The sequence below is a fragment of the Nerophis lumbriciformis genome, linkage group LG17 (assembly GCF_033978685.3).
Source record: "Nerophis lumbriciformis linkage group LG17, RoL_Nlum_v2.1, whole genome shotgun sequence".
Taxonomy (NCBI): Eukaryota; Metazoa; Chordata; class Actinopteri; order Syngnathiformes; family Syngnathidae; genus Nerophis; species Nerophis lumbriciformis.
In genome coordinates, this window is record NC_084564.2 from 28,784,217 (window position 1) to 28,811,984 (window position 27,768).

The window sequence follows — 27,768 nt, forward strand, 5'->3', positions numbered from 1 at the left end:
TTTATGTAGCTGTTTCAGCAGATTTGAATTGCTGTTTTGGGCAGTATTCCCGGGTGCGGTCACTGTTGCTACTCACTGCTCCCCTCACCTCCCAGGGGGTGATCAAGGGTGATGGGTCAAATGCAGAGAATAATTTCACCACACCTAGTGTGTGTGTGACAATCATTGTCACTTTAACTTTAAGTAGATGGGATCTTTGATCCAAGACACAACTTACATTTAACTAAAATGTTATTTTCTTTGTGCTCGACAAAAGAAAAGTAGTGACAATGTCTCCATGTAACTTCTGGCTTCGCCATGATGTCTTTTTAGTTGTTATGAGAGTAGCGTGTGTGTGTGTGTGTGTGTGTGTGTGTGTGTGTGTGTGTGGCCCTTTAAGATATGACAGCATGTGAGGTGAGTGACGTCAGTGAGTGAGTGGGCGAGAGAGGCGAGGGAGCGCAACAGTGGATGCGTGCAGGTGCTCTAGCTTGGTGGATGGCTGCGTGCAAGACACCAATAAAGTCACAAAATTGCAACAAACCGCCGGCCTCGTCATTCACCCTCGAGTCCGGAGCTGTAAAGACCCACTGCCGGGTAAAGTGAAGGGTGTTAGCCCCGAAGTACATAGGCCCTGGAGGAACGTCTCCCCTGCGCTCCGCTCCTCGGTCGAGGAAAGCACGCCTTTTCTTTTCCTTGTGAGACAGAAGGACGACACTTCTTCTGTTTCTAGCCGATACTACATTAAAAATAACGTAAAATAACGCAGTAACGCATCATGTAGTAACGGTAACTGAGTTACTGGATATAAAAAAATAACGCGTTAGATTACTAGTTACCGCCGAAACTAACGGCGTTACAGTAACGCGTTACTTAGTAACGCGTTAGTCCCAACACTGATCAAGGGTGATGGGTCAAATGCAGAGGGTAATTTCACCCCACCTAGTGTGTGTGTGTGACTAGCAGTGGTACTTTAACTTTAATGGACGTCCTGATCGTGCTGGCTGCAAAACAAGTTTACCGTTGGCTACTAATAAAGTAACAAAAGTAAAAAACAATGTAAATCCAATTAATCTGTTTAAGACATCCATAAATATTAGCACAAAACCATTTTTATAGATAACAAATAATAGTTTTACCTAGGGTTGCAAAATTCCGGGAATATCCAAAGTTGGAAACTTTCCATTGGAATTAAGGGGAATATGTGGGAATTAACGGGAATTAATGGGAAATGAATGGGAATAAACATCAAATGCAACATGCAAAATCTTGCAGCATGATTATTAGCTAAAACAACCTGATTTAATGCAAATTCAGTTGATTTCAACCCTCCATCACATGTGCAGTGCATTCTTCCATCACATGCACAGATAATTCCCAGAATGCTACACACTACATCAGGGCTTTGAGGCCACACTAGTATTTGAGCCTACTAATCCTCGCCTCCATGGCGATAAATATAGTAATTTTCTTACAAGTATCATTATCACTGCAGGACGAGAAATAGCTAAACATGCTTCACTACACACCGTAGCTCACTGGCATAAAAATGTAAACAAACGTCATGGGTGGATCTACACATGACATCCACTGTAATGATACCAAGTACAGTAGCGTATCTAGTCGATACTACTATGATTACGTCAATATTTTTTGGCATCACAACATCTTAAGTTTTTTTAAAGTTCATATTATGTTTATAAACTCAGGAAATATGTCCCTGGACTCATGAGGGCTTTGAATATGACCAATGTATGATCCTGTAACTACTTGGTATCGGATTGATACCCAAATGCGTGGTATCATCCAAAACTAATGTAAAGTATCAAAGAAGAGAAGAATAAGTGATTATTACATTTTAACAGAAGTGTAGATAGAACATGTTAAAAGAGAAAATAAGCAGATATATATTGTATATTGTTTTGTATATTGTACAGGATTGCTTATTATTTTTATTGGATAGTAGTCTGTTTATTTCAATTCTTATTTTTTATCTGTATTACTTCTTGTGTAATTTATTTTATACCCATATTTGTTTCCACTACCTCACCTTAAATTGGAGTCCTTAATCTCGTTATATGCAAATATAATGACAATAAAGTCCATTCTATTCTATTCTATATTAACAGTAAATGAATGAGTAGATTAATAATTTATTTTCTACCAATTGTCCTTAATAATGTAGACAGAATAATAGGTAGATAAATGACACAATATGTTACTGCATACTTCAGCAGACTAATTAGGAGTCTTTGTTTGTTTACTTACTACTAAAAGACAAGTTGTCTTGTATGTTCACTATTTTATTTAAGGACAAACTTGCAATAATAAACATTTGTTTAATGTACCCTAAGATTTTTTGTTAAAATAAAGCCAAACATTCTACTATACAACTTTACCAATGCAGTTTGCAATTTGCAGTTGGCGTCATCTGAAAGAAGCAGTCCATCTTTTATATAAAACATTCACATTACATATCCTTGAGGCAAAATGAGCAACAACGACAAGAAAAACGGACCATGAACTGCAGTCACTGTGGCAGCCGGCAGATAAGCGGCACGTCAATGCCATTCATGTCTAGTGTTGTCCCGATACCAATATCGCGACAACACTAGACACAACTTTTTCTTCCATGTTTTGAAGGCAAGTTGGTGTCATGTTCATTCTGTTAGCATTATAAAAGACAATCATGCAAAATTACAAAATCATACACATAAAAAAGTTGATTAATTTTGAATGTCTGCTTTTATTCCTTCTATGAGTTCCGAAATAGACACACATGTGTCAGCTACTATTAACTTGGCAGAAAATGGGTCATTGCACTATGTTGGCAAGCTTCAGCACTCTCCAACAGATGTGTGCTGTTTTTCAACTGGCTTTATACTTCACGGCTACCCGGGGACCACATTTGTGCAGGTTGCAGCGTAAGGAGGGGGGAGGCGGAGGAGACCAAAAGGAGCTCTCTACTTCAGGCGGCCCCTCAGACATGCAATCCGCACACAGCGGACTCATCTGGGGATTCTATCTGGAGGCTTACTAGGATCGAGTGTGGACCATTTTTCTTCCACGGGATTTTTGTTCGAACTGTGGTTTGAAGCCGTGGTTTCTTGTGAGGGGATGGTAAGAGATCAACATTTTTTTTCCCCCAACAACACTTTGTAGTATATTAAGCAAATCCATATTTTGGTAACACTTTAGTATGGGGAACATATTCACCATGAATTAGTTGCTTATTAACATGCAAATTAGTAACATATTGGCTCTTAATTAGTCATTATTAAGTACTTATTAATGCCTTATTATTCTGCATGGCCTTATTATACAACCAGTAAGTCATTAACTAAGAGTCTTACCTCAATAACCTCAGAATTATTGCTTATTAGTAACCCTAACCCTAACCCTAACCATTATATGTTCCCTTAGTGTCCAAATAACTCAAATAACATTAAGTCAGTAACATTTTAGTATGGGGAACATATTCACCATGCATTAGTTGCTTATTTACATGCAAATTAGTAACATATTGGCTCTTAATTAGTCATTATTAAGTGCTTATTAATGCCTTATTCTGCATGGCCTTATTATACAACCAGTAAGCCATTAACTAAGAGTCTTCCCTCAAAAACCTTATTATTAGTAACCCTAACCCTCGTGTCCAAATAACTCTAAATTAAGTCTCTGTTACTTTAATAAGCAACTAATTAATGGTGAATATGTTCCCCATACTAAAGTGTTACCGAAAATGCAAATGAAGAGCACAAAAAATACCCTAAGACTGTATTTCCAAAATATGAGGAATTAGAAAAAGCATTCACTTAAACCACATGCATTTTTTAAATAAAATACGTAAAAAAACAGTCAAATCTGACTTTTACGTCAAACTTCACTGCCTATTAGAAAAATTAATGTAGGCCACATGGTGAAATAAATATACCCTCTCCAAAATAGAGGAAAATATTTAAACTTTCAACTAATATGTTAAAAGACACTTGTGAACACAAACAAAAAATATAAATGTGTTTTGAAAAAAACATTAAATTAATAATAAAAAATACACCCCACACACAAAAAAAGATATATTATTTGTAAATTAGGTAACACTTTAGTATGGGGAACATATTCACCATGAATTAGTTGCTTATTAACATGCAAATTAATAACATATTGGCTCTTAATTAGTCATTATTAAGTACTTATTAATGCCTTATTCTGCATGGCCTTATTATACAACCAGTAAGCCATTAACTAAGAGTCTTCCCTCAATAACCTCAGAATTATTGCTTATTAGTAACCCTAACCCTTATATGTTCCCCTAGTGTCCAAATAACTCTAAATTAAGTCTTTCTTATTTAGAATATGTTCCCGTAACTAAAGTGCTACCCATTTTTTTTTCCATGGCAGGGTAGCTTGAGATATACAACTGGAATGACTGTTAAAAGAAGTACATAAATAAGGGTGAAGTGAAATAAATATTAAATGCGTATCACATCATGTGGAATAGCAACTACATTGGACTACATTTTATTATTCTCACTTTAAAAATACATTTTTTACGAACTTTTGGATACGCACAACATGGCAATTGTATGGAAGAGATCATTATATGTACTGTTAGTTGGGGAAGTTATACAGTATATCAGATCAGAACAACATTAAAAAAAAAAAAAAAAAAAAAAAAATCTACAAAATTATTTGTGCTACAAAACTATAAATCAGTTTTGTTTTTTTTGTCCTGTCCAGCTTCTCAGGCAAATCATATAATTGATGTAGATGCCCATATCGGCTGTGCATATTTACTTTACAAAATAAAAGTGTGGGATACTTCTCGTGTTCCCTTATTTGTATTTGACTTTATTAAATGTATTTATATTATTATTTGGTGCAGCCGGGCTGGAGCAGGAGGGGATAGAAAGAGGAAAAAAGGAAGACAGAGGGAGGAATTGTGGGGACAGGAGGGGGATTAGACAGAGAGACAACAACAACAACAGCAAACAAAACAATAACAACAACAATAGAACAACATCAGCAAATAGGATATGTACAAATATGATGGTAAAAGTGATAGCAAAGAAGCAGTTAGTGAAATAAATAATAATACAGAAATTACAATTATCATTATTACACTACAAATGGAGCAATACAGATACCAACAGAAATAGCGCTACTGATAATGAACAATACCAATAATTGACCTCTATTATCAACAATACAGTTGTTCAAATGCAACAATACATATACGTAATGATAACTAGAGATACAAAAGAAAGCAAATAAATGGAGGGGAAGAAAGAAAAGCAAGCTATATTAACCTTGTAGATTGTTACAGTAACAAAAGGTTAAGCTTTGTCAGTGTGCCATGTTATACCCAGTTTACCCTAGGGCAACAACGTTAATATATGTTTGATGAAACGTGATTATATGCACGAGTGTATGTATGTATATGTATTTGTATATGTATATGTATGTGTGTACAAAGAATGTATATGTACAATATGTGTATATGTATGTTTGTACAGTGAATGTATATGTACAGTATGTGTATATGTATGTTTGTACAGTGAATATATATGTACATGTATGTGTATATGTATGTTTGTACAGTGAATGTATATGTACATGTATGTGTATATGTATGTTTGTACAGTGAATGTATATGTACAGTATGTGTATATGTATGTTTGTACAGTGAATGCATATGTACATGTATGTGTATATGTATGTTTGTACAGTGAATGTGTATATACAGTGTGTGTATATGTATGTTTGTACAGTGAATGTGTATGTACAGTATGTGTATGTGTATGTTTGTACAGTGAATGTATATGTACATATATGTGTACATGTATGTTTGTACAGTGAATGTATATGTACAGTATGTGTATATGTATGTTTGTACAGTGAATGTATATGTACATGTATGTGTATATGTATGTTTGTACAGTGAATGTGTATATACAGTATGTGTGTATGTATGTTTGTACAGTGAATGTGTATGTGTATGTTTGTACAGTGAATGTATATGTACATATATGTGTACATGTATGTTTGTACAGTGAATGTATATGTACAGAATGTGCATATGTATGTTTGTACAGTGAATGTATGTGTACAGTATGTGTATATGTATGTTTGTACAGTGAATGTATATGTACATGTATGTGTATATGTACGTTTGTACAGTGAATGTGTATATACAGTATGTGTGTATGTATGTTTGTACAGTGAATGTGTATGTACAGTATGTGTATATGTATGTTTGTACAGTGAATGTATATGTACATGTATGTGTATATGTATGTTTGTACAGTGAATGTGTATGTACAGTATGTGTATATGTATGTTTGTACAGTGAATGTATATGTACATAGAGCATTTTCTATTCGGGCTCCAGTACTATGGAATGCCCTCCCGGTAACAATTAGAGATGCTACCTCAGTAGAAGCATTTAAGTCCCATCTTAAAACTCATTTGTATACTCTAGCCTTTAAATAGCCCCCCTGTTAGACCAGTTGATCTGCCGTTTCTTTTCTTTTCTCCTCTGCTCCCCTTTTCCTTGAGGGGGGGGGGGGCACAGGTCCGGTGGCCATGGATGAAGTGCTGGCTGTCCAGAGTCGGGACCCGGGGTGGACCGCTCGCCTGTGCATCGGCTGGGAACATCTCTGCGCTGCTGACCCGTCTCCGCTCGGGATGGTGTCCTGCTGGCCCCACTATGGACTGGACTCTTACTATTATGTTGGATCCACTATGGACTGGACTCTCACAATATTATGTCAGACCCACTCGACATCCATTGCTTTCGGTCTCCCCTAGAGGAGGGGGGGGGGGTTACCCACATATGCGGTCCTCTCCAAGGTTTCTCATAGTCATTCACATCGACGTCCCACTGGGGTGAGTTTTTCCTTGCCCGTATGTGGGCTTTGTACCGAGGATGTCGTTGTGGCTTGTGCAGCCCTTTGAGACACTTGTGATTTAGGGCTATATAAATAAAGATTGATTGATTGATTGATACATGTATGTGTATATGTATGTTTCTACAGTGAATGTATATGTACATGTATGTGTATATGTATGTTTGTACAATGAATTTTTTCCCACCTTAACAGCTCACTGCTTTGTGCTCCCTTAGGTGCATTTTTAATTTGTATTGACCTATAGGGCCAAACACGTTTTACATCCACGATGAGCACCTGCAGAGGGTCGCACCTGCCGAGGTGTGTGCTCCCCTGGGGGGCTCTGTTGTTGTTGTCCATCCCGTTGGCCGCCGCCCTGCCGGTGAGGGGTGACTGTCCCCCATCGTGTGTGTGCTCTGCACCCAGCGAAGTGCATTGCACCTTCCGATACCTGAACGCGGTACCCGCCCACATCAAGCCAGCCGTGGAAAGAATTAATCTTGGGTGAGCGTCTACTTTTTTTTTTTCCTGTAACATTTAGCAGACACATTGACGTGTTAATGAATGGACATAGTATTTAATCATTCACTGCTGTACACTGCAGTCAGGGTTCGTACACCTTTTCCATGGCCAAATTCAAGCACTTTTTAAGGACTTTCAAGATCAATTTACCAGTTTTTCCAGTACCCTTCAAACCAGTGTGAATCAATCCATAGCCTTGTTGTTTTAGGTCACCAAAAAAATACGGAAAATCTGCTCAAACCTAAGCCTAACATTGAACCAGCAGTTATCATTAACTGAACGGGACATAGAAAATGAAGCAGTGTGACTATTCAATGTCATTGGTGTTTGCAAACGTGTCTCCATTTGTGTTGTCTTGTTCTTGTTCTTACTTACAGCACTCAATGTGCTTGGAAACTGCATAATGTGATATAAATACACGCACCCTCAAAATGTCAATTTCACTCATTTATTAACAAAACTGTTCCACATTAATATAAGGATAATAAATTAAAGGAAAATATTTTGTTTGTATCACAACACCTCAGTCACCTTCCATAAAGTACTATCTATCTATCTATCTATTAAGCATATCCAGCCTTATAACTGTGGCTATGATAACAAATTGATTTTTAGTTGAGGGAAGTTCTTAACATTATAATTTATCATTGACAAACACTCGCTTTTTTCCTTTCATAGCTCGTAATAATTGTCCGTAATTAACATGTAATCTAGCGTTGATCTCACAGTTTAGGTCTAGCATTAAAAGTTAAAGTTAAAGTACCAATGCTTGTCACACACACACTAGGTGTGGCAAAAGTATTCTCTGCATTTGACCCAACACCCTTGATCACCCCCTGTGAGGTGAGGGGAGCAGTGGGCAGCAGCGGTGGCCGCGCCCGGGAATAATTTTTTGTGATTTAACCCCCAATTCCAACCCTTGATGCTGAGTGCCAAGCAGGGAGGTAATGGGTCCCATTTTTATAGTCTTTGGTATGAATCGGCCGGGGTTTGAACTCACGACGTATCCATCTCAGGGCGGACACTCCACCAAAAGGTTAGAAAACAAAACTTTAGCTAACGTTAGTTAACTTGTAGCGCTAGTAATCTCTGTGTCTTACCTTTCGTATGACTCGAGAGAGCCAACTCTCCCATTGTGAAAAGCTGGATTTCCTTTTTGCATACTTTGCAGCAGGCTACACCTGGATTCGGTCCACGTTTCATCCAAAGTTTGTATTTGTCATTTTCCATCTAATGTTCATTAAAACGACAACCTCCCGGCGTGATGGACCGATGCACCACTGTCCTCTTGGGGTACGACACAGAGCCGTATATACGGCTCTGGTATGACAACAACCTAATGTAAGGGCTTGTGCAAAGCCAACAGATCAAGCGTGTAGCTTTCATTTTTAAGGAAACATATTTCATTTTTTTGCCATATTATAATTAGCCTATTGAGTCAGACTGCCGAGAAATATGATGAGCATTTCCAAGCATTTACAATCACTTCACCCAAAATTCAAGCATTTTTCAAACCTTGAAACACAACATTAAAATCCAAGCATTTTCAAGGTTTTTAAGCACCCGTAAGAACTCTGTGTAGTGTTATCGACGTAATCATTATGTCCATACTTGCCAACCCTCCTGATTTTCCCTGGAGACTCCCGAATTTCAGTGCCTCTTCCAAAAATCTCCCGGGACAACCATTCTCTCGAATTTCTCCCAATTTACTGCCTTTAGCGTCCTCTCTCACCTGAAAAGGAGACTATTATATATGTCTCCGTTATCCATAGGTTTATCTATAACCCATAAAGTAGGCAGGCACGGAGCTATTTCTCAGCATGTGTTTATTCCAGCCGGCACGTTAATACACTGACAGACAACATCTGGATTCCCATCATGCATTGCTTCAAAACTACGGCATGTAGTAATGTCCAAAAACATAACAGAGACGAAGCAGAAGAACGAAGAAGAGACATGGCGACGACGTGTAAGAAGAAGAAGTACGCTTGCAAGTTCCAAAATGATTGGAAAAAAAAAATTTCAGTTCATCCAGGACAGCTCGAAGGGGAAGGGGTATGCTACCTGCACATTTTGTAGATCAGACTTCTCCATTGAACACGGTGGCCGAACGGATATACTCATTCATGAACGGATTATTTATACAATGCAAAAACTGAAATCGAAGTAAGATTAAATATCTCAAATAAGGGTGATATTTGCTTATTTTCTGTCTGATAAGATAATTCTTCTCACTAAGCAGATTTTATGTTAGAGTGTTTTACTTGTTTTAAGGGTTTTGGTCCTAAATGATCTCAGTAAGATATTACAGCTTGTTGCTGATATTTGATGACCTATATTGAGTAAAACATGCTTGAAACTAGGATATCAAGTGTTGCAAAGCTGTGTCATCAACACTCACAAGTATAAAACTACTTTTTTAAAGTAAACATTTCTTATTTCAAGCATGAAATAAAAAAATCATGACTTTGACACAATTGTGTCTCATAATTAAAACAGATGACAGCCAAATTGACTTTGCTGTTTTATTTTCAATGAAACAAGTGAAAAGATGTACTCATATAGTAGTACAGTTGACACAGTACAGTAAACTGACAGTTAATATTTAAACATTTAACATGTGACATTTCTAACTATTTTGAACAGAAATAGTTCATGCACATTCAGGTAAATTCTTCAAAATTACAATTAAAAAAAATTTGGCCGGGGGCCAGGCTGTATATATGCGCACTAATTGACTGAAAGAGCACGCACTTAGTGCGATGATGTCATGTTGTCGATGGAAAAATGCATTTTTAGACAATATGATTTGCCTGAGCGGCTAGTAGACCCCGAGAGTAACAAGCGGTTGCCTTGTTGCCTTTCCATTAAGAACAATAAATTAGTTTTTAGTATAAGTTTGCTGGTTTCAAGAAATGTAATGCAGAGCGCATATCATTATGTCAAGATAATGGCACTAGCATTTACTTCATTTAAGCATATTTTTCAACATCAATCCATCCATCAATTTTCTTCACAGGGCCAACACAGATAGACAGACAACATTCCAACATATTGAGCAAAAAGGTCTCTTTTTTTTTCTTTTCTACCAAGAAAAGTGCACGTGTTATTAGTGAGAATATACTTATTTTAAGGTATTTTGGGGTTCATTGAAGTTAGCTAATTTTACTTTACTTGTTTTGGAAAGTCTTGACAAGCCAAATTTTCTTGTTCTATTGGCAGATCATTTTGCTAGTTCAAACAAAATACCCCTCATTTTTTTACTTTTTTTTAAAATTGTTTTTGAACACTTTTTGCAGTGCAGATTTGCCGATGTCACTACAACAAGTTAACCTCCGAAACAATGAATTTGAATGGGAATTGAAGTGAATGTATGTAGCACTATTCTCTAGTCCCTCAAAGCACTTTACATAGTGAAACCCATTATCCTAGTTGCATTTAAACCAGTGAGCAGGTGGGTAAAGTATCTCGCCCATAGTGGAAGCGGGAATCGAACCTGGAACACTCAAGTTGCTGGCACGGCAGTCTTACCAGCCGAGCCACGCCAACCCAATGTCTTTTCCTCGAGAAGGTTACCTTTTAATTTGCTCCATTCTCTACAAATTGTCCCCTGCCTTATCATTTTCTCCTTTGAGGAAGAGGGATGAGGTATACACGCCCAAACATACCTGTTCATTAGCTGGCTTTCTTCTTCTTCTTCTTCTTCTATTCTACTCTACTGTTCTCTGCTGTGCTCTAAAGTAAGTGTGCCATGGATACAGTATGCAGGGTGTCGAAACTTATAGACCGACTGACATAGGTGCCAATTAAATTTGATGTTAATGACATGCTAATGTCAATGTCGACCACAAAAATTCAATAACCCATTTTATAGTGTACGAAAAAAAGGGAACCGTCCCAAAATTGAGTCTAAAAGTGACACCCTTCGTATTGTGTTACTGTGACAATTGATACTAGTGGGTACAATGTCATTGAATTCATGAATGGCAGTGTGATTTATAAAACAAGTTAGGGCTGGGTGATAAGGACGAAAAAGTACATCTCGATATATTTTTACTTAAACTCCATATATATCTCGATATACACTATATTGCCAAATGTATTTGGCCACCTGCTTTGACTCGCATATGAACTTGAAGTGCCATCCCATTACTAACCCATAGGGTTCAATATGATGTGAGTCCACCTTTTGCAGCTATTACAGCTTCAACTCTTCTGGGAAGGCTGTCCACAAGGTTGCGGAGTGTGTATATAGGATTTTTTTCCACCATTCTTCCAAAACCGCATTGGTGAGGTCACACACTGATGTTGGTGGAGAAGGCCTGGATCTCAGTCTCCGTTCTAATTCATCCAAAAGGTGTACTACCGGGTTCAGGCCAGGACTCTGTGCAGGCCAGTCAAGTTCATCCACATCAGACTCTGTCATCCATGTCTTTATGGACCTTGCTTTGTGCAGTGGTGCACATGTTGGAAGAGGAAGGGGCCCGCTCCAAACTGTTTCCACAAAGTTGGGAGCATGGAATTGTCCAAAATGTTTTGGTATCATGGAGCATTCAAAGTTCCTTTCACTGGAACTAAGGCGGCCAAGCCCAACTCCTGAAAAACAACCCCACACCATAATTCTTGTCAGTTTACATGGCCTAACACTTCGTGGCTGAGTTGCTGTTGTTCCCAAACTCTTCCATTTTTTTTATAATAAAGCCGACAGTTCACTTTGGAATATTTAGGAGTGAGGAAATTTCACGACTAGATTTGTTGCACAAGTGGCATCCTCGGACAGTTCCACGCTGGAAATCACTGAGAGCGGCCCATTCTTTTACAAATGTTTGTAGAAACAGTTTCCATGCCTAAGTGCTTGAATGTATACACCTGTGGCCGGGCCAAGTGATTAAGACACCTGATTCTCATCATTTGGATGGGTGGCCAAATACTTTTGGCGATATAGTGTATTTTCCGGTGAAAGTATACATATAAAGATATTCATTTTTGAGCGTTATTTACTGAAATTGAAGTGAATGACAAGTGTACTGTAAACGCTTTTATTAAGCCAGTTAGTCAAGATGGGGATTAACAGCACAGAAAATAAACTGTTTAAGTAGCACATAATTACATAACATAAATAAAATAGAAAAATATTTTTTCTATGTAAAATAAATAACATAGCTGTGCAAATAATACAAAATGTATCAAATTCAGATAAAAAAATTAATTTGCAAGCAGGCACTTTTTAATTCCCAGTGAAGGATGTAATGGACTGTCACACACGTACGGTTCTGGTCAGCACCAAGTAAGTGACTTGACTTCATTGTGCGGCTATGATCTTCCTCACTTCGGCATACATTTTTGCCAGCATTTCTCATGCGAAATATGAAACTGGAGAACAGTTTTGATTTGGACTTAAATGGTAAACAACTCAAATGAATGTTTTATCCAGACGCATACATTTGTCCAAATGTGGCCAAGTAGACTTATTGTGGGTTTCCTGGACGTGGTCTACATCGCTAAAAGAAACATCTAAAGAAGAGAATCCCTCTGCCATCTTCCACTAGTTTTTTAAATATATAAATCACCCTCTTCTACGACTCTCTTGTCATCATTTGGGATGTCTGTTGTGATTTCCCTTCCTGGTTCCATGACCCGCCCCATCTTGCCTCTGATTGGCCTGTACCTAATGTTTTGCCCTAATTTTAACCAATGGTGACTCATCATAGTAATCAACCAACCAATCATGGATGTTCTTATATGTGCAAGCACATCTTGGAAGGAGGAAGGGGAGAGATTTAGATAGCCCATGAGGGGGAGAACAAAGAACACAACAAATAAGCGGTGTTTGGTCATTTTAACGTGAAATGAATTATATCGATATTACGATATTTTCTTAATTCATATATTGTTTAAAAATATATCGATGTATCTTACAAACTCGATATATCGCCCAACCCTATTAACTTATTCCTAGCCCTTTCCTGATCAGTCACCATTGACAGAATAAAATAGCAACATACTGTATACTTACTCTTCTGTAAATCCCTGGTGGTGTAGTGAACCAGTCACAATATTCAAAGCAGTTAAATTAATTCCGACAGCCTGTATCTCTGCTTATTCTCTTAACTTTTTCTCCTAACAATCTGCTCCATTTTCTTATGCTTGCCCCTTTTCAGATGTGTGTGTTGTTGGGACCCTAAACCACCATTACATGTGTTTTAGTGTCACCACAATAAGAACAAAGGACTGATGACATTGGGATCATCCTTTTAAACAATATTTTGATTGTGGTATTCTCACATAATCCAGATGTACTATAAACTGTGGAAATGTAGCCAATTGAAAACATGTGTGTGTGTGTGTGTGTGTGTGTGTGTGTGTGTGTGTGTGTGTGTGTGTGTGTGTGTGTGTGTGTGTGTGTGCGTGCGTATTCCTGAGTGTAAAACCATTCTAAATGAATTAAAGTCAAGAAAAATGTTAGTCGCCCTACGATGAAGTGGCGATCGTCAAGCGTGTACCCTGCTTTCCGCCCGAATGCAGCTGGGATAGGCTCCAGCCCCCTCGGAACCAAGAGAGGGACAAGCAGTAGATATTTTAGTCTATGCTACATTGAATACAAGTACTTATTTCACAATCTTCTGTGTGTTTTATTGGTATCGCTTTTAATCAAAAACAATATTGGTCTTGCGTGTACATGTACTGATCAAAATATAACATTGCGTAGGTGCTCCCAAAAGAGTTCAACACTGAACAACTTTCTGAATTTTTTTTGTTGCAGATACAACAGTATAGCTGTCTTACGAGAGAAATCTTTTTCGGGACTGGATAGATTAGAAATACTAATGCTGCATAGCAACCTTATCCACAGTATTGAAGACAGAACATTCCAGGACCTAAGATCGCTACAGGTGAATCATATTACTAAGTATAACTCACCTTTTGAGTCTAAATGATCTGTTATGTTCTCCAAGGCCCTGAAGATGTCCTATAATAAAGTAAAGGAACTCAACAAACAGACATTCAAAGGCCTTGAAAGTCTGCAGAGACTCCACATGGACCACAACCACATTGAGTTCATAAGCCCAGAGGCTTTTTACGGCCTCACCCGTCTGCAGTTGGTCAATCTGGAAGGCAACCGTCTGCAGCAGCTCCACCCGGACACGTTCATCACCCTGAGACACAGCCAGGTTTTCAAGGTGTCCTCGGTTAAGACCATCTACTTGTCTGACAACCTTCTCACCAGCTTGCCTGAAGAGATTTTCTCAGGCTGCGGCCACTTTGAGAACCTATTCCTCCACGGCAACAGCTGGGCGTGTGATTGTCGAATAACCTGGTTTGCACTGTGGACACAGAAGCACACAGGTGAGTGGAATGGCAGTTCAAGCAGTACCTTTATTTCATGTTGCTCTGGAACTTCTAATGTCCAAGTTGGAATTAGGCTAAAAAAAAAAAACGGCTTTATGCAAAAACCCACTTAGGACCTTAGCGTTCGTTACAGGACTTCAAGTCAGCGAGAATCCAATTAATTCATTAGCTTCTCTTTGATTGTTTTTTCAGTTTCATTTCAATACGTAAGAACATTGTCAGGAAAAGAAGAACAAAAAGAGAAAAATCAGTATTCCATGATGTCATTTGTTATCAAATTTATCTTAAAATGATTTATTTTTCTGTTGTACTACCAATATTTTTTTTTGTACATTCTTTACACTTGTGTAAGAAAATGTAGATGCTTGAGGAACATATTTGTAAAGTGACTCACCTTTGTGTTACTTTTATCTAATGACAATTTCTTTGCATTTTTATATTAATAGTGGCTTATTTTGAAACCATTAAGAATTATAGTGTAACCCTAAATGTGTTGCGTCTGAACACTAAGGGATTTTTTTATTGTGACAAATAATTTATATTTCCAGTATTTCATGTGGTGTAAAGTGTTTTTTTTCTTCATCCTGAAACGTTGCATTTGAATCTCTTCTCAGTATGAATGAAAAGAACTACATCATTAAAACTATGAATCTATGCATCTATAAAGGTAACATTAGTCACATCTGTAGAGTATTGAAATGTGTTTTGTTCTGCGGTTTCTCATGAATCTAATTATCTAAAGTAAACTACAGAACATATCCATGGTCAAAAGTATAACCGAAACGCTGCAGTGAGGAAAAATTTTACTTCGAATTCACGACATGGCTTCCGTGAGAACAAATCATTAATTACAATTCTGTACTTGAATGGTGTTGTCTTATTATGTCCACATTTCACCAATCATTTCTGTCCAGGTTTACGCACAACATATCCATGTGTACAATAGTTGTTTCTAACACTTGATTTAAATATTTCCAGGGGTGCTAAAATGCAAGCGGGATAGAAGGTATCCTCGGGGCCAGCTGTGTCCTGTTTGTGATGATCCTTCCCGATACCACAAGAGACAACTCTCTCTTCTACCTACTGAGGCCTTTATTTGTACTAAACCGTGGATCCACTCCCACATAAAGCAGAAAAACATCAGCTTCGACGGAGGGTATTTTACACCAGTTTCTCCAAGGGACTTTTTAGCCCCACTCGGGTCCATACAATTTAACCTGACGGATCAGTTTCACAGTGATGCCAGCCTATTATGCACTGTCCAAAGGCCATCCAATTTTGACAACATTTCCCTCACCTTGGAGGAGGAGGATAATAATATCACTATGCTTACAACAAGCATCACAACATATTTAGTCTGTAACATTGACGATGAACACATTCAATATTTGTGGCAAGTCCTAGCAGCCTACAGCGAGACTCCCATGAGACTGGAGAGAGGAGTGATGTTGGCTAAGCGTCCTGAAATGGTGTACAGATATAGTCAGAAGATGGTTGAGGATGAGCCACACTCAAAGATTGACGCTGAAATCAAAGCCCTGCCAGCATGGTTAATGCAAGGTGAGATTAACCTGCAGCTTGACCGTGCTTCCACCACATTTTCTACCCTGCACATCAAGTACCAGTCTGTGGTCAACTTACGTATAGAAAACACAACCCCTAAGAAGGACAGCTACTCATGGACGATGATAAAGAAAGACAACCAAACCAAGACTGACCACACCGTAATCACAGGTGGGTGTTAAGGGATCAAGGTTGCACTGTTACAAAGCTAAACCATAAGCCCTAAATGTAAATGTATTTTGTCTTTAAATCTAAAATATAGGTGGTGTGGTACAGCTTAACTGTGAAGTCCGGGGAGAGCCCAAGCCTTTGTTAGAGTGGATTTTACCAGATGGAATTAAGGTTCGAGCCCCATACGTGAGTGAGGACAGTAGGATTCTAATCACAGCTGAAGCAAAGCTCACTCTTCGGGGTGCAGATGTCTCAGACACAGGCCTCTATCACTGCATTGCCACAAATTACTTGGATGCAGACATTCTAGTTTTTAGAGTGACAGTTCTTTCTCCTGATGTAGATGAGGCCGATGTCAATGGTGTCCAGATATCACAGAAACTGGGGGAGGATCTTATTTTCGATTGTAACACGACAGGAAGTCCTAAGGCTTCTATACAATGGATATTCCCTGACCACTCAGTACTGGATAAGTCGCATGGGACCAGAAAGATGTATGAGAATGGCACCCTGCTGATTGAGGGACTCACTCCAAGGGACCAAGGATTGTATAGGTGTTTGGTTTCTAATAATTTGGGAGTGGACATTTTGGTTTTTCAAGTGACAACAAGGGAAAGCTCCAATGTGGTGACAGGTTTTGATGACGAGGGATCCGGAATTGAGATGGAAAGTCAGGTGGGCACAACTTTGACTGAGAGCCGTATCACGCCCACAGACAGAGCTACTGAGAAATCAGTAGGCATAACTTTAAATCGACCACATTCCAGAAAGAAAATTCGAGGAAAAGGAGGTTCAGGGGGTCGAATGGGACACAGGAGGATTTCAGTTAGCAACAGACGCACATTTGGCAGTCGGGTCTTTGATAAAGCAACGAGGACAGTGGACCCGGCAGAATTTGCACATTTCATGAAAATTGCTCAAGATGAAGAAAGGGATAAGACAAGAACAGGGAGAAAGTTGATAAAAGAGTCAAATACTGATTTTTTAGATGATGACGAAATTGGCTCTGGCGATGTACACAATGACAATCTCATTTTGCTTACTACGGTTTTGCCAAATTCAAATAACCGGCAAGTATTCCAAACGGGAAACAGACAGCCTGAAATGACCACAAAAAATTACAAAAAGGACAAACTAGCAACAGATTCTGTGACAATCCAAATGTCTGGATTTACACACAGTCCAGACGAAAGTAAAACAGTCACGTCCCCACATTACCCGGTTTCACACAACACAGGCATATTCAGCCGTGATGGAACTATTGAGAATTATTCTTTTGAAATACCTTCCAAACCTCAAACTCACATAGATTTTTCACAAGAAACTCAGCTGCAGTTCTCTGGAGAACATCTTGCAGATCCGGAGACATCCAGTGAGACACCATTTTCATTTACGATTGATCCCAATGTGACTCCGATGAGAGATGGCGGAGACCCCATGGAGTATTTTGTCCATTCTGATCCAAAAAGCCAGTCCACCATCACAGCCGTCACCGCCACAAAGAGACAGGAAAATCAAATTACCTTCCACACGACGCAAACAATAAGATCCCCACCTGCGGGGTCCACTATCATCTCCCAGCAGCACATTCATATTATTCCAAAGAGGAAACATAAAGGAGGGGGTCGTAGGAGAATATTCCATGGTCACAGAAGAATCTTTAAACCCAACAGAATAACTGATATTCAGTCCATTATCAATAAACTCATCCAGTCATCGGGGCAGAATACTACAGTACCATACATACCTGATCTTTCCACAGGTAAGAACGTTTTTCACTTGTTAAACCTTTCTGAGCCCAGAGGCCCGCTTGTATTTTGTGTTTACTTCTTTTTATTTGAATACACTACATAAAAAATTTTAACTTTCAGTTTTCAAAGTTTTTTTTTTCCAAGTACGGTACATAGCTTTTGACCCTGATTTAGCTCCATAGAGTTTTAGATGTTATACTAATCCACCAAACCCAAAACCAGCAAATTTGGCACGTTGTGTAACTTGTAAATAACAACAGAATACAATGATTTGCAAATCCTTTTCAACTTATATTCAATTGAATAGACTGCAAAGACAAGACACTTAACGTTTGAACTGAGAAACTTAATTTTCTTTTGCAAATAATTAATAACTTAGAATTCAATGGCTGCAACACATTGCAAAAAAGTTGGCACAGGGGCATTTTTACCACTGTGTTACATGGCCTTTCCTTTTAACAACTCAGTAAACGTTTGGGAACTGAGGAGACACATTTTTGAAGCTTTTCAGGTGGAATTATTTCCCATTCTTGCTTGATGTACAGCTTAAGTTGTTCAACAGTCCGGGGTCTCCGTTGTGGTATTTTAGGGTTCATATTGTGCCACACATTTTCAATGGGAGACAGGTCTGGACTACAGGTAGGCCAGTCTAGTACTCGCACTCTTTTACTATGACGCCACGCTGTTGTATCACGTGGCTTGGCATTGTCTTGCTGAAATAAGCAGGGGCGTCCATGAAAAAGACGTTGCTTGGATGACAACATATGTTGATCCAAAACCTGTATGTACCTTCCAGCATTAATGATGCCTTCACAGATGTGTAAGTTACCCATGCCTTGGGCACGAATACACCCCCATACCATCACAGATGCTGGCTTTTCAACTTTGCGCCTAGAACAGTCCGGATGGTTCTTTTCCCCTTTGGTACGGAGGACACAACATCCACAGTTTCCAAAAGCAATTTGTAATGTGGACTCGTCAAAGCACAGAACACTTTTAGACTTTGCATCAGTCCATCTTATTTGAGCCCGGGCCCAGCGAAGCTGGTGGTGTTTCTGGGTGTTGTTGATAAATGGCTTTCGCTTTGCATAGTAGAGTTTTAACTTGCATTTACAGATGTAGTGACAAACTGTAGTTACTTACAGTGGTTTTCTGAAGTGTTCCTGAGCCCATGTGGTGATATCCTTTGCACACTGATGTCGCTTTTGTATGCAGTATCGCCTGAGGGATCGAAGGTCACGGGCAATCAATGTTGGTTTTCAGCCTCGCCACTTACGTGCAGTGATTTCTCCAGATTCTCTGAACCTTTTGATGATATTACGGACCGTAGATGGTGAAATCCCTAAATTCCTTGCAATAGCTCTTTGAGAAATGTTGTTCTTAAACTGTTCGACAATTTGCTCACGCATTTGTTCACAAAGTGGTGACCCTCGCCCCATCCTTGTTTGTGAATGAGGGAGCATTTCATGGAAGCTCCTTTTATACCAAATCATGGCACACACCTGTTCCCAATTAGCCTGTTCACCTGTGGGATGTTCCAAATAAGTGTTTGAGGAGCATTCCTCAACTTTCTCAGTCTTTTTTGCCACTTGTGCCAGCTTTTTTGAAACATGTTGCAGGCATCAAATTCCAAATGAGCTAATATTTGCAAAAAAATAACGTTTACCAGTTCGAACGTTAAATATTTTGTCTTTGCAGTCTATTCAATTGAATATAATTTGAAAAGGATTTGCAAATTATTGTATTGTCTTTTTATTTACCATTTACACAACGTGACAACTTCACTGCTTTTGGGTTTTGTAATATAGTGGTACATCAACTAACTAACTTACGGGTATTTTAGGTCTCCCTCTCACTCTCATTCTCATTGTTATTTTTAAGTTGAGAGCATATATATAAGTTACGAGCCTCCACACCACTAGCTGGCATAGCAAATTCCCGGTAAGCCCCCCCCAAAAAACAGCCAGGCATCGTGTTTAATTAATTTCAGTGGGAAGCTCTGGTTTGAGATATGAGTGTTTTGAGTTAGGAGCTCGTGAATGGAACATATTGAGCTCGTAAATTTAGTTAGTGCTGTATAGCAATCGAATGCTACTGTCATTTACTGATGTATAAACCAAAGAAAAGCCCTAAGTCAAATAAAAACTACAAAATAAATACTGACTATGACTCAATATGAACCTGGACCTGGTTTTCGAGAGAGACGATGATAATATTATGGTTTGATGTGTGTTGGTGATTGTTGTAGTGTGTTTTTACCAGGAATGTCAACATCTTTAATGCAATTGTAGAAAGTGGGTACTTCCTTTAATTTTTTTTTCCTTTTAAAAAAACAACAAACTCCAAGCAAACACACAAGTGATTTGGTGCATTAGCATTGGAGCAACAGACACTGTGATTGCATGATCCCCTAATTGGATTTTAATGTGAATAAATAAGAAATAAGTGTATACATAAACATATTATTAAACAAAACAAAAAATAATATTTCCAAAATCAGATATTACTTTAGATTCCGGACTATAAGCCGCTTTGTCCTACACTTTGAAACCCTGCAGTTTTATAAAATGTATGGACTTTTTGTGCGAATGGCCACAATGTTTTGTGTTCAATAGTTTTTATTAAATGCAAGCAAACACGCTGAAAATGTGTGTTAGTGTTGTATGGTGCCATGGTTTGGACGAGTTCGCTCACTGCAGGTGTTGCGTGTTGAAAATGCACTTCCTGTTTTAATGTTTTGAACTGGAAGTAAAACTGTCCAGAGCGTTTCTGTTCAAAAGGATTCTTCATTCATCGCTCCAAACAACGTTTTGTAATTTTTTTTATTGGACTAAAAAAATTGTCTGTCGGAGTGTTTTCATGCATATTCGTACGCGCTGTCGTAACATAATTAATCTAGCGTCGTTAGCATTAGCTAATATGCGAACACGTTTACGAGTGTCTGTGTTAGTTTTATTAACTTACAATGAAATGTTTTTGTATGTAAATTCACCAAAACGTCACATGGACTTAATGAGTCTTATTAGCTGATTGGAGAGCCAGCTTCCAAAGCTAGTGGGTCCATGATGATGACTCTGTTTTGTTTGATCAGCCGTTTTACAGCCGCGTTACAGACACCGTCTGGAAACAATTAAGTTGTGTAAATAAACATCCACAAAATCTTTATGTCCGGTGCCACTAATATATGGAAAAATATGTTTTTCTTATTAAATGTACTGGGTACGGCTCTACAGTCGGGAAAATACAGTACATTACATTGATTTAGTTACTTTTTTTAATTTTTATTGTCTAGTCTTATTTTTGAAAGTTTTTGGAGACCCCTGATTTACAGTAAATAGAGCTTTTCTATCTACAATATCAAAGCTATTTTACATTGTCACCTAATTAATCAATTCAAAATATTAATAATGATGATAATAATTTCATCGTAGAACAGTCTATCCTTCTGAGAATCAGCATCCTCTGCAGTGGACGTTTGTACTTTGCATAACTGGGCTCGTTTTTTTTTCCGAAATGTGGAAGAAAAGAAATAGACCAAAAGCAAATGTCGACTGCATGGAACGCTGGTTTTTAGGAGGATCTTATAAGACACTGATTTGTACGTCACACCCACATGGCCCACAGTGCAATACACACAATACTGACAATTCATGATTAACATGTTTTTTTTGGTGTTTTTGTTTTTTACAATAGATGAAGAACTTTCCATTTCCACAACTCCATTTGGGGGACAAGAGAAAGGAGGCAACACAAAAACACCTCAAAGACAAAGGAAGCCTTTAATCACTACTGAAACAGTCACAATTCATCAGACTTCAACAGTAACCCTAAATACATCCCCTGCTACCCTGCCCCCCAAAACTGCTCATTCCCTGACTGAACTGGATCTACCCCCTTCCAAAGAATCTGAGACAAAAATTAGCATATTTGAAGAAGACAACCATGAAGAGTCATTTTCTGCAGACTTTGAGGTGCCAAATCTGAAGCCCAGTGTCCAGCATCCAATTACGATTAGCCCTACTTATTACCGCACCACTGTTGAAACACCACAAGAACCATTAACTCTTGCCTCACCACCGACAGTCATTTTACCCTCAGGGAGAAAGTCTGACAAGGAATTTGTATATGGCTCCGGTGGACTCCCAGAGGATTTTTCTACAACAAGACAAGGATCCAATGGAAAGAAAGGCCGCCAAGGAAGAAGAAAGAGGCCCTATAAGGGCAGTAGAACCTTAAAGAAACCTAAAACAAATACATTTTATCCTACGAAATCAACTGAGTTCCACAAGAAAGCAACAACTGGGATAACCATGGGAAGTACAATCCAGGCAACTATAGTACCCCAAAAGAGTGTCTCAAAACCCATGTATACACTATCAAGGCCAATTGACAGAACCTCAGGGTCATCAGAGCAGGACACATATGCTTCCCAGGAAGTAGACTGGGACATTTCTTATACTCCAACCAAAACGCCGCTTATGTCGTTTACATCAAGGGGATCTTACACAACAGTTCAAAATAGAGTACATAGTACTTATAAACCCTCGACACACCAAAAATATAGTCACACAACAGCTACAGGGAAAGTCAGGCCGACATTGAAAAGTGTTACCAAAGAAAGTGCAGGTAAAGACATTTTTTTTGCTACAATGACCATGCAAAACTACACCTACACATACAAAAGAAACAATGTACATCATTCCCATGTCAGTATGAGACCCACTGTTGCTGGCTTAGAACCAACTACTAAGGTCACGTCAAGCAAACCCAGAATAGTTGGTGGCAATGCAGCCAGTTTTACAGTTTTGTCCAGCTCAGATGCTTTCCTGCCATGTGAGGCTGTCGGAGACCCCCTGCCGGAAATATCCTGGAAACGCTTCTCCTCAAGCACAGGTACACTTGAATGATACCAAATGTGATGTAATAGAAAACTGATTGTTCATTATACTGTCTATATATTTGTGCTTGGGAAAATATTCATTCAACAATTGTCAATAGAAATTCTTGACTTTGAATATTTAAGGGATATTCTCTCTTCATTCCAGGAAACACAGTTACCATCAAGGGGAGAATAGGCAAGTTTGAGGTGTTGCACAATGGCACCTTGGCAATACAGAATGCCAACATCAAGGACCGTGGCCAGTACCTCTGTATCGCTGAAAATGATCATGGGTCAGATAAACTTATAGTCACCCTCGCTGTGGTAGCTTACCCATCACGTATTCTGGAACCCAAAATGCGTGAGATAAAATCTCATTCAGGTAATACTGTGGAGATGAAATGTAATGCAGAGGGTCGACCCACACCCACAATATCCTGGATTCTGGCAAACCGGACACAAGTAAGGGGGCAAAACACCGCAAATGGAAGGGTGATGGTGACTGCTGGTGGGACTCTTGTCATTACACAAGTGTCAGTTTTTGACAGAGGTCATTACAAGTGCATCGCTAGTAATTCAGCAGGTGCTGATACTGCTACAATTCGCCTGCATGTGGTAGCTGCTCCGCCAGATATCTTGGAGGAAAAACGTCAGCTGGTGAAAGCTCTTTTAAACCAAAACCTATGGCTGCACTGCACAGGACAAGGCAACCCTCAGCCAAGGATTCACTGGGTGCTGCATGACGGTGTGGTCGTCAGTTCAAACAGATTTGCCTGGGACAATAGAATATCTGTTCATGAGAACGGAACCCTCCAAATAAAGGATGTAAATCCAAATGATAAGGGCAAATATGAATGTATTGCAACAAGCTCTACAGGCTCAGAGCGAAGGGTGGTGACTCTAACAGTCGAGAAAACAAAATCTGCACCTAAAATCGTAGCAACATCCCAGCAAGTTACTGAATTGTATTTTGGGGATCCGCTGAAACTAAACTGCTCAGCAAAGGGAGACCCTAAACCCAGGATAATGTGGAGGTTACCATCTGAAGTAGTGGTGGACCAGTGGCAAGGGTAAGATTCTACTACTATATTTCCCATAAAGTACTTGGACTGGATTCCTTCTAAACATTGTGAGCTCTCTGTGCTCTCTGTTTTTTCTCTCCGTGCTGCTAAACACTAATTAATTATTTTTTTTTAACTAAAGCATGCTCTAACTCGAGATTGTGAGGCAGGGTATAAAGCATGTTTGTCTCACAGCGAGAGGGTCCTAGGTTCTCAGAGTACCCCAGTTTTTATTTATGTTAGTGCAACCTGCCTGGTTCAGTCCCTGCTTTTTCTGTTCCACCTGGGACTCGAACCTGGGTCGCTGGCATGAGAGACGAGTGTGCTAGCTACTCAGCTAGAAGCCCGACCTATCAACCCGATAGCCAGCACTGCTCTTGAGGTCGTCAGGGAGAGAGGTTTTCAAATTGCCCAATTACACTAGCTGGCCTCTGTTACACTAGGTTTATTGGACCTGCCATAGGTGTGAATATACTGTAAATGTTAATGATAACTAGTATATGTGCTCTGTGATTAAAGTCCAGGGTTTTTATCTTGATTTTGCCCAAAATTTGCTGGAATGAACTTCATCCTTCACCCATGACCCTCAACTGGCTAACTGGTAGAAAATTAATGAATTAATGATTTTGAAATAACCATTAATAAATTATAGGATTTTTACATAATTAAAAAGTACATCAGACCTGTTTATAATACAGCATGTTTGAATTAACAACAATCTGTCTTCCACTGATCATATTAATGTATATTTCTTTCTCATCTTAATTTAATTTCATTTTCAAATTTTATTAGGATGGGCAGCAGAATCCAAGTTCTGGAAAATGGTACACTAATCATCAACTCAGTGATTGATAAAGACGGAGGAGACTATCACTGTGTGGCTAAAAGTGCAACTGGTGATGACCAACAACTGATGAGAGTCAAGGTGTCCATGAAACCAGCTAAAATAGAGCATAAGCTCTATGGAAAGAAAAACGTTGTCTATGGTAATGACCTAAAGGTTGACTGTAAAGCCTCTGGGGCTCCAAAGCCAGAGATCTCGTGGGGTCTTCCAGATGGTACCCTTGTTAACAGTGCTCTGCAGGCAGATTCCTTTAGTGGAGGAGGCAGAATGCGACGCTACACTCTGTTTGACAATGGGACACTCTACTTAAATGAAGTAAGTGGTATACACTTACAGACTTCAATTAAAAAAAACGTTTCCTGTCAACTAACATATATGTATTATTTGCCAGGTCAGCATGTCAGAGGAAGGAGACTACACCTGTATTGCTGAGAACCAAGTAGGAAAAGATGAGATGCACGTACATATCACTGTGATGACGGCAGCGCCAAAGCTACTCCAAAACAGTGAAACTTATGCCAGAGTAAAGCCTGGAGGTAACATCCGGTTTGACTGTGAAGCAGTTGGTGAACCCAAACCAAAGATTCTGTGGATGTTGCCTGACAATGATGTAATTGCAGCATCTAATGAACGCTACTTATTGCATGTAAATGGCTCTCTAGATATAAGAAATGTAAAGCCAATGGATGCTGGAGAATATGTGTGTATGGCTCGCAACCCTGCTGGTGAAAACAGAAAAGTCTACAAGCTAGAAATTGATGGTAACCCACCAGTGATCAATGGCTACCATCAGAATAGGACAGTAACAAAAGATTTCTCCACAAAATATTCCAGGAAACTTATGGACTGTAAAGCTGAAGGCAGCCCCACTCCTACAATCACCTGGATAATGCCTGATAACATATTTTTAAGAGCACCATACTTCGGGGGAAGAATTAATGTTCATCATAATGGGACATTGGAAATTCGTAATGTGCGTCCTACAGATACTGGAGAGTTCATTTGCATGGCCAGGAACGATGGAGGAGAGGCGGTTTTGGTGGTACAGCTCAAGGTGACTAATTCTCTCCGAAGGCCCATTTTTAAGAACCCTTTCAATGAGCGGATAGTCTCTCCATTGGGTAAAACCAATGTTCTGAACTGCTCTGCTGATGGATACCCAAAACCTGATATCACCTGGGTCCTGCCTAATGGAACACGGCGTAACTCCCACGATGGGACTTTGGTCATTTATGATGCTCGTGTTGAGGATGCTGGAAAATACCGCTGTGGTGCCAAGAATATGATGGGCTACATAGAAAAGTTAATCATTTTGGATGTTGGGCAGAAGCCTTTCATTCTGACAAGACCAAGGGGCATCATTCGCGGTATGTTTGGGGATCCTCTTTACCTTCACTGTCTGTCTGATGGGAATCCAAAACCTCGAGTCTACTGGACCCTCCCTGGGGGCCACACTCTCACCCGGCCTCAAGTCCTGGGCCGTTACAGGTTGCAAGAAAACGGTACCCTAGTTGTCCAAGATGTCACTCTCCATGACAGAGGAAACTATGTCTGCAGAGCTCGGAATGATGCAGGGGAGACTTTGCTTACGGTACCTGTTGTTATCATCGCCTACCCACCACGCATCACTACAATGCCACCCCCTAGCTTGAGTGTAATGGCAGGGACACCTATCAAGCTAAACTGTGCTGCTGCTGGTTTACCGAAACCAGAGATCACCTGGGAGTTGCCTGATTATTCCATTCTGTCAACAACACAACAAGGGAGACAAATGGGAAGTCAACTGCTTCACCCTCAGGGTACACTTATTATTCAAAGACTTACAGCCTTAGACTCTGGCACTTACAAGTGTCTGGCCAAGAACCATCTGGGTACAGACCTAAAGGCTGTATATGTGCATGTGCTGTAGGAGAATAAATCAGGGCTGAAAGACTGATTTTAGCAGACACCTGGGTGTTCAGGGTTTAATACCTTGTTGTATGTGATTTAAGAGGATCACAGCTTACTCAAAAATCTCTAACAATGGTTTCCAATGAGGAAAAAACATTCGAACAAAGCAATTAAATAAATAACGCATCTGGGGGGCCGGAATGTGTTGACGTAACTTATAAGGGAACGTCTAGAAAAATCCTACAGTAGATGTTTCATATTCATGTGGGATCGATCTAAAGTTAGGAGGTGATGCTGAAAACACATGGGTACAATTACTGCACATACAGTCTTGTCAACAACTTAACCTTCAACATCAAATGATGAAAACACGTGTCTGAATGTATTGTACAAATATTTTAACAGCAAACTATCAACTGTTTTCTATTTTTTTAATACATACTGAGGGTATAATGATTGTTTTTTACACTGGATGCATCTTGTTGGCTACAATGTCAGTGATGGATTATGGTTTTAAGAGGATTCCCTTGTTTATTGTAACACATATAATTGGTTGATACAGTTTTAGATAATTATGTTCTATTGTGTTGTACACAATATTTTACAGTAATGTTATACATTATGCTTATCTGTAACAATACAGTATATGTTTTAGAACCTACTAATGTATGGGAGGAATAATAAACATTGAAACATATTTGAGATTGTTCATGTCTGCATGGTTCTTTTGATTAAAATACTGTATTTTGAACTAGAAATCAGAATGGGTAACACCCCCAAATGTTTTTTGTTGATATGATTATTATACCATACCATCATATCATACCAGGCTCCGGTAGACATGGTATCAAATTATATTATCAAATAC

The 27,768-nt window shown here is 39.1% G+C and overlaps 1 protein-coding gene across 1 annotated transcript; it reads left to right on the plus strand.

The window, feature by feature from the left end:
- The first annotated feature begins 3,036 nt into the window (after positions 1-3,036).
- igsf10 (immunoglobulin superfamily, member 10) lies at positions 3,037-27,556 on the plus strand. Its single transcript, XM_061972108.1, has 10 exons — positions 3,037-3,099; positions 7,106-7,373; positions 14,155-14,284; positions 14,348-14,738; positions 15,720-16,475; positions 16,567-18,237; positions 21,920-23,119; positions 23,272-24,175; positions 24,959-25,325; positions 25,402-27,556. Exons 2-10 carry the CDS (start codon positions 7,159-7,161, stop codon positions 26,917-26,919), a joined length of 7,152 nt encoding a protein of 2,383 aa, XP_061828092.1. The 5' UTR covers positions 3,037-3,099; positions 7,106-7,158; the 3' UTR covers positions 26,920-27,556.
- The last annotated feature ends 212 nt before the right edge of the window (positions 27,557-27,768 follow it).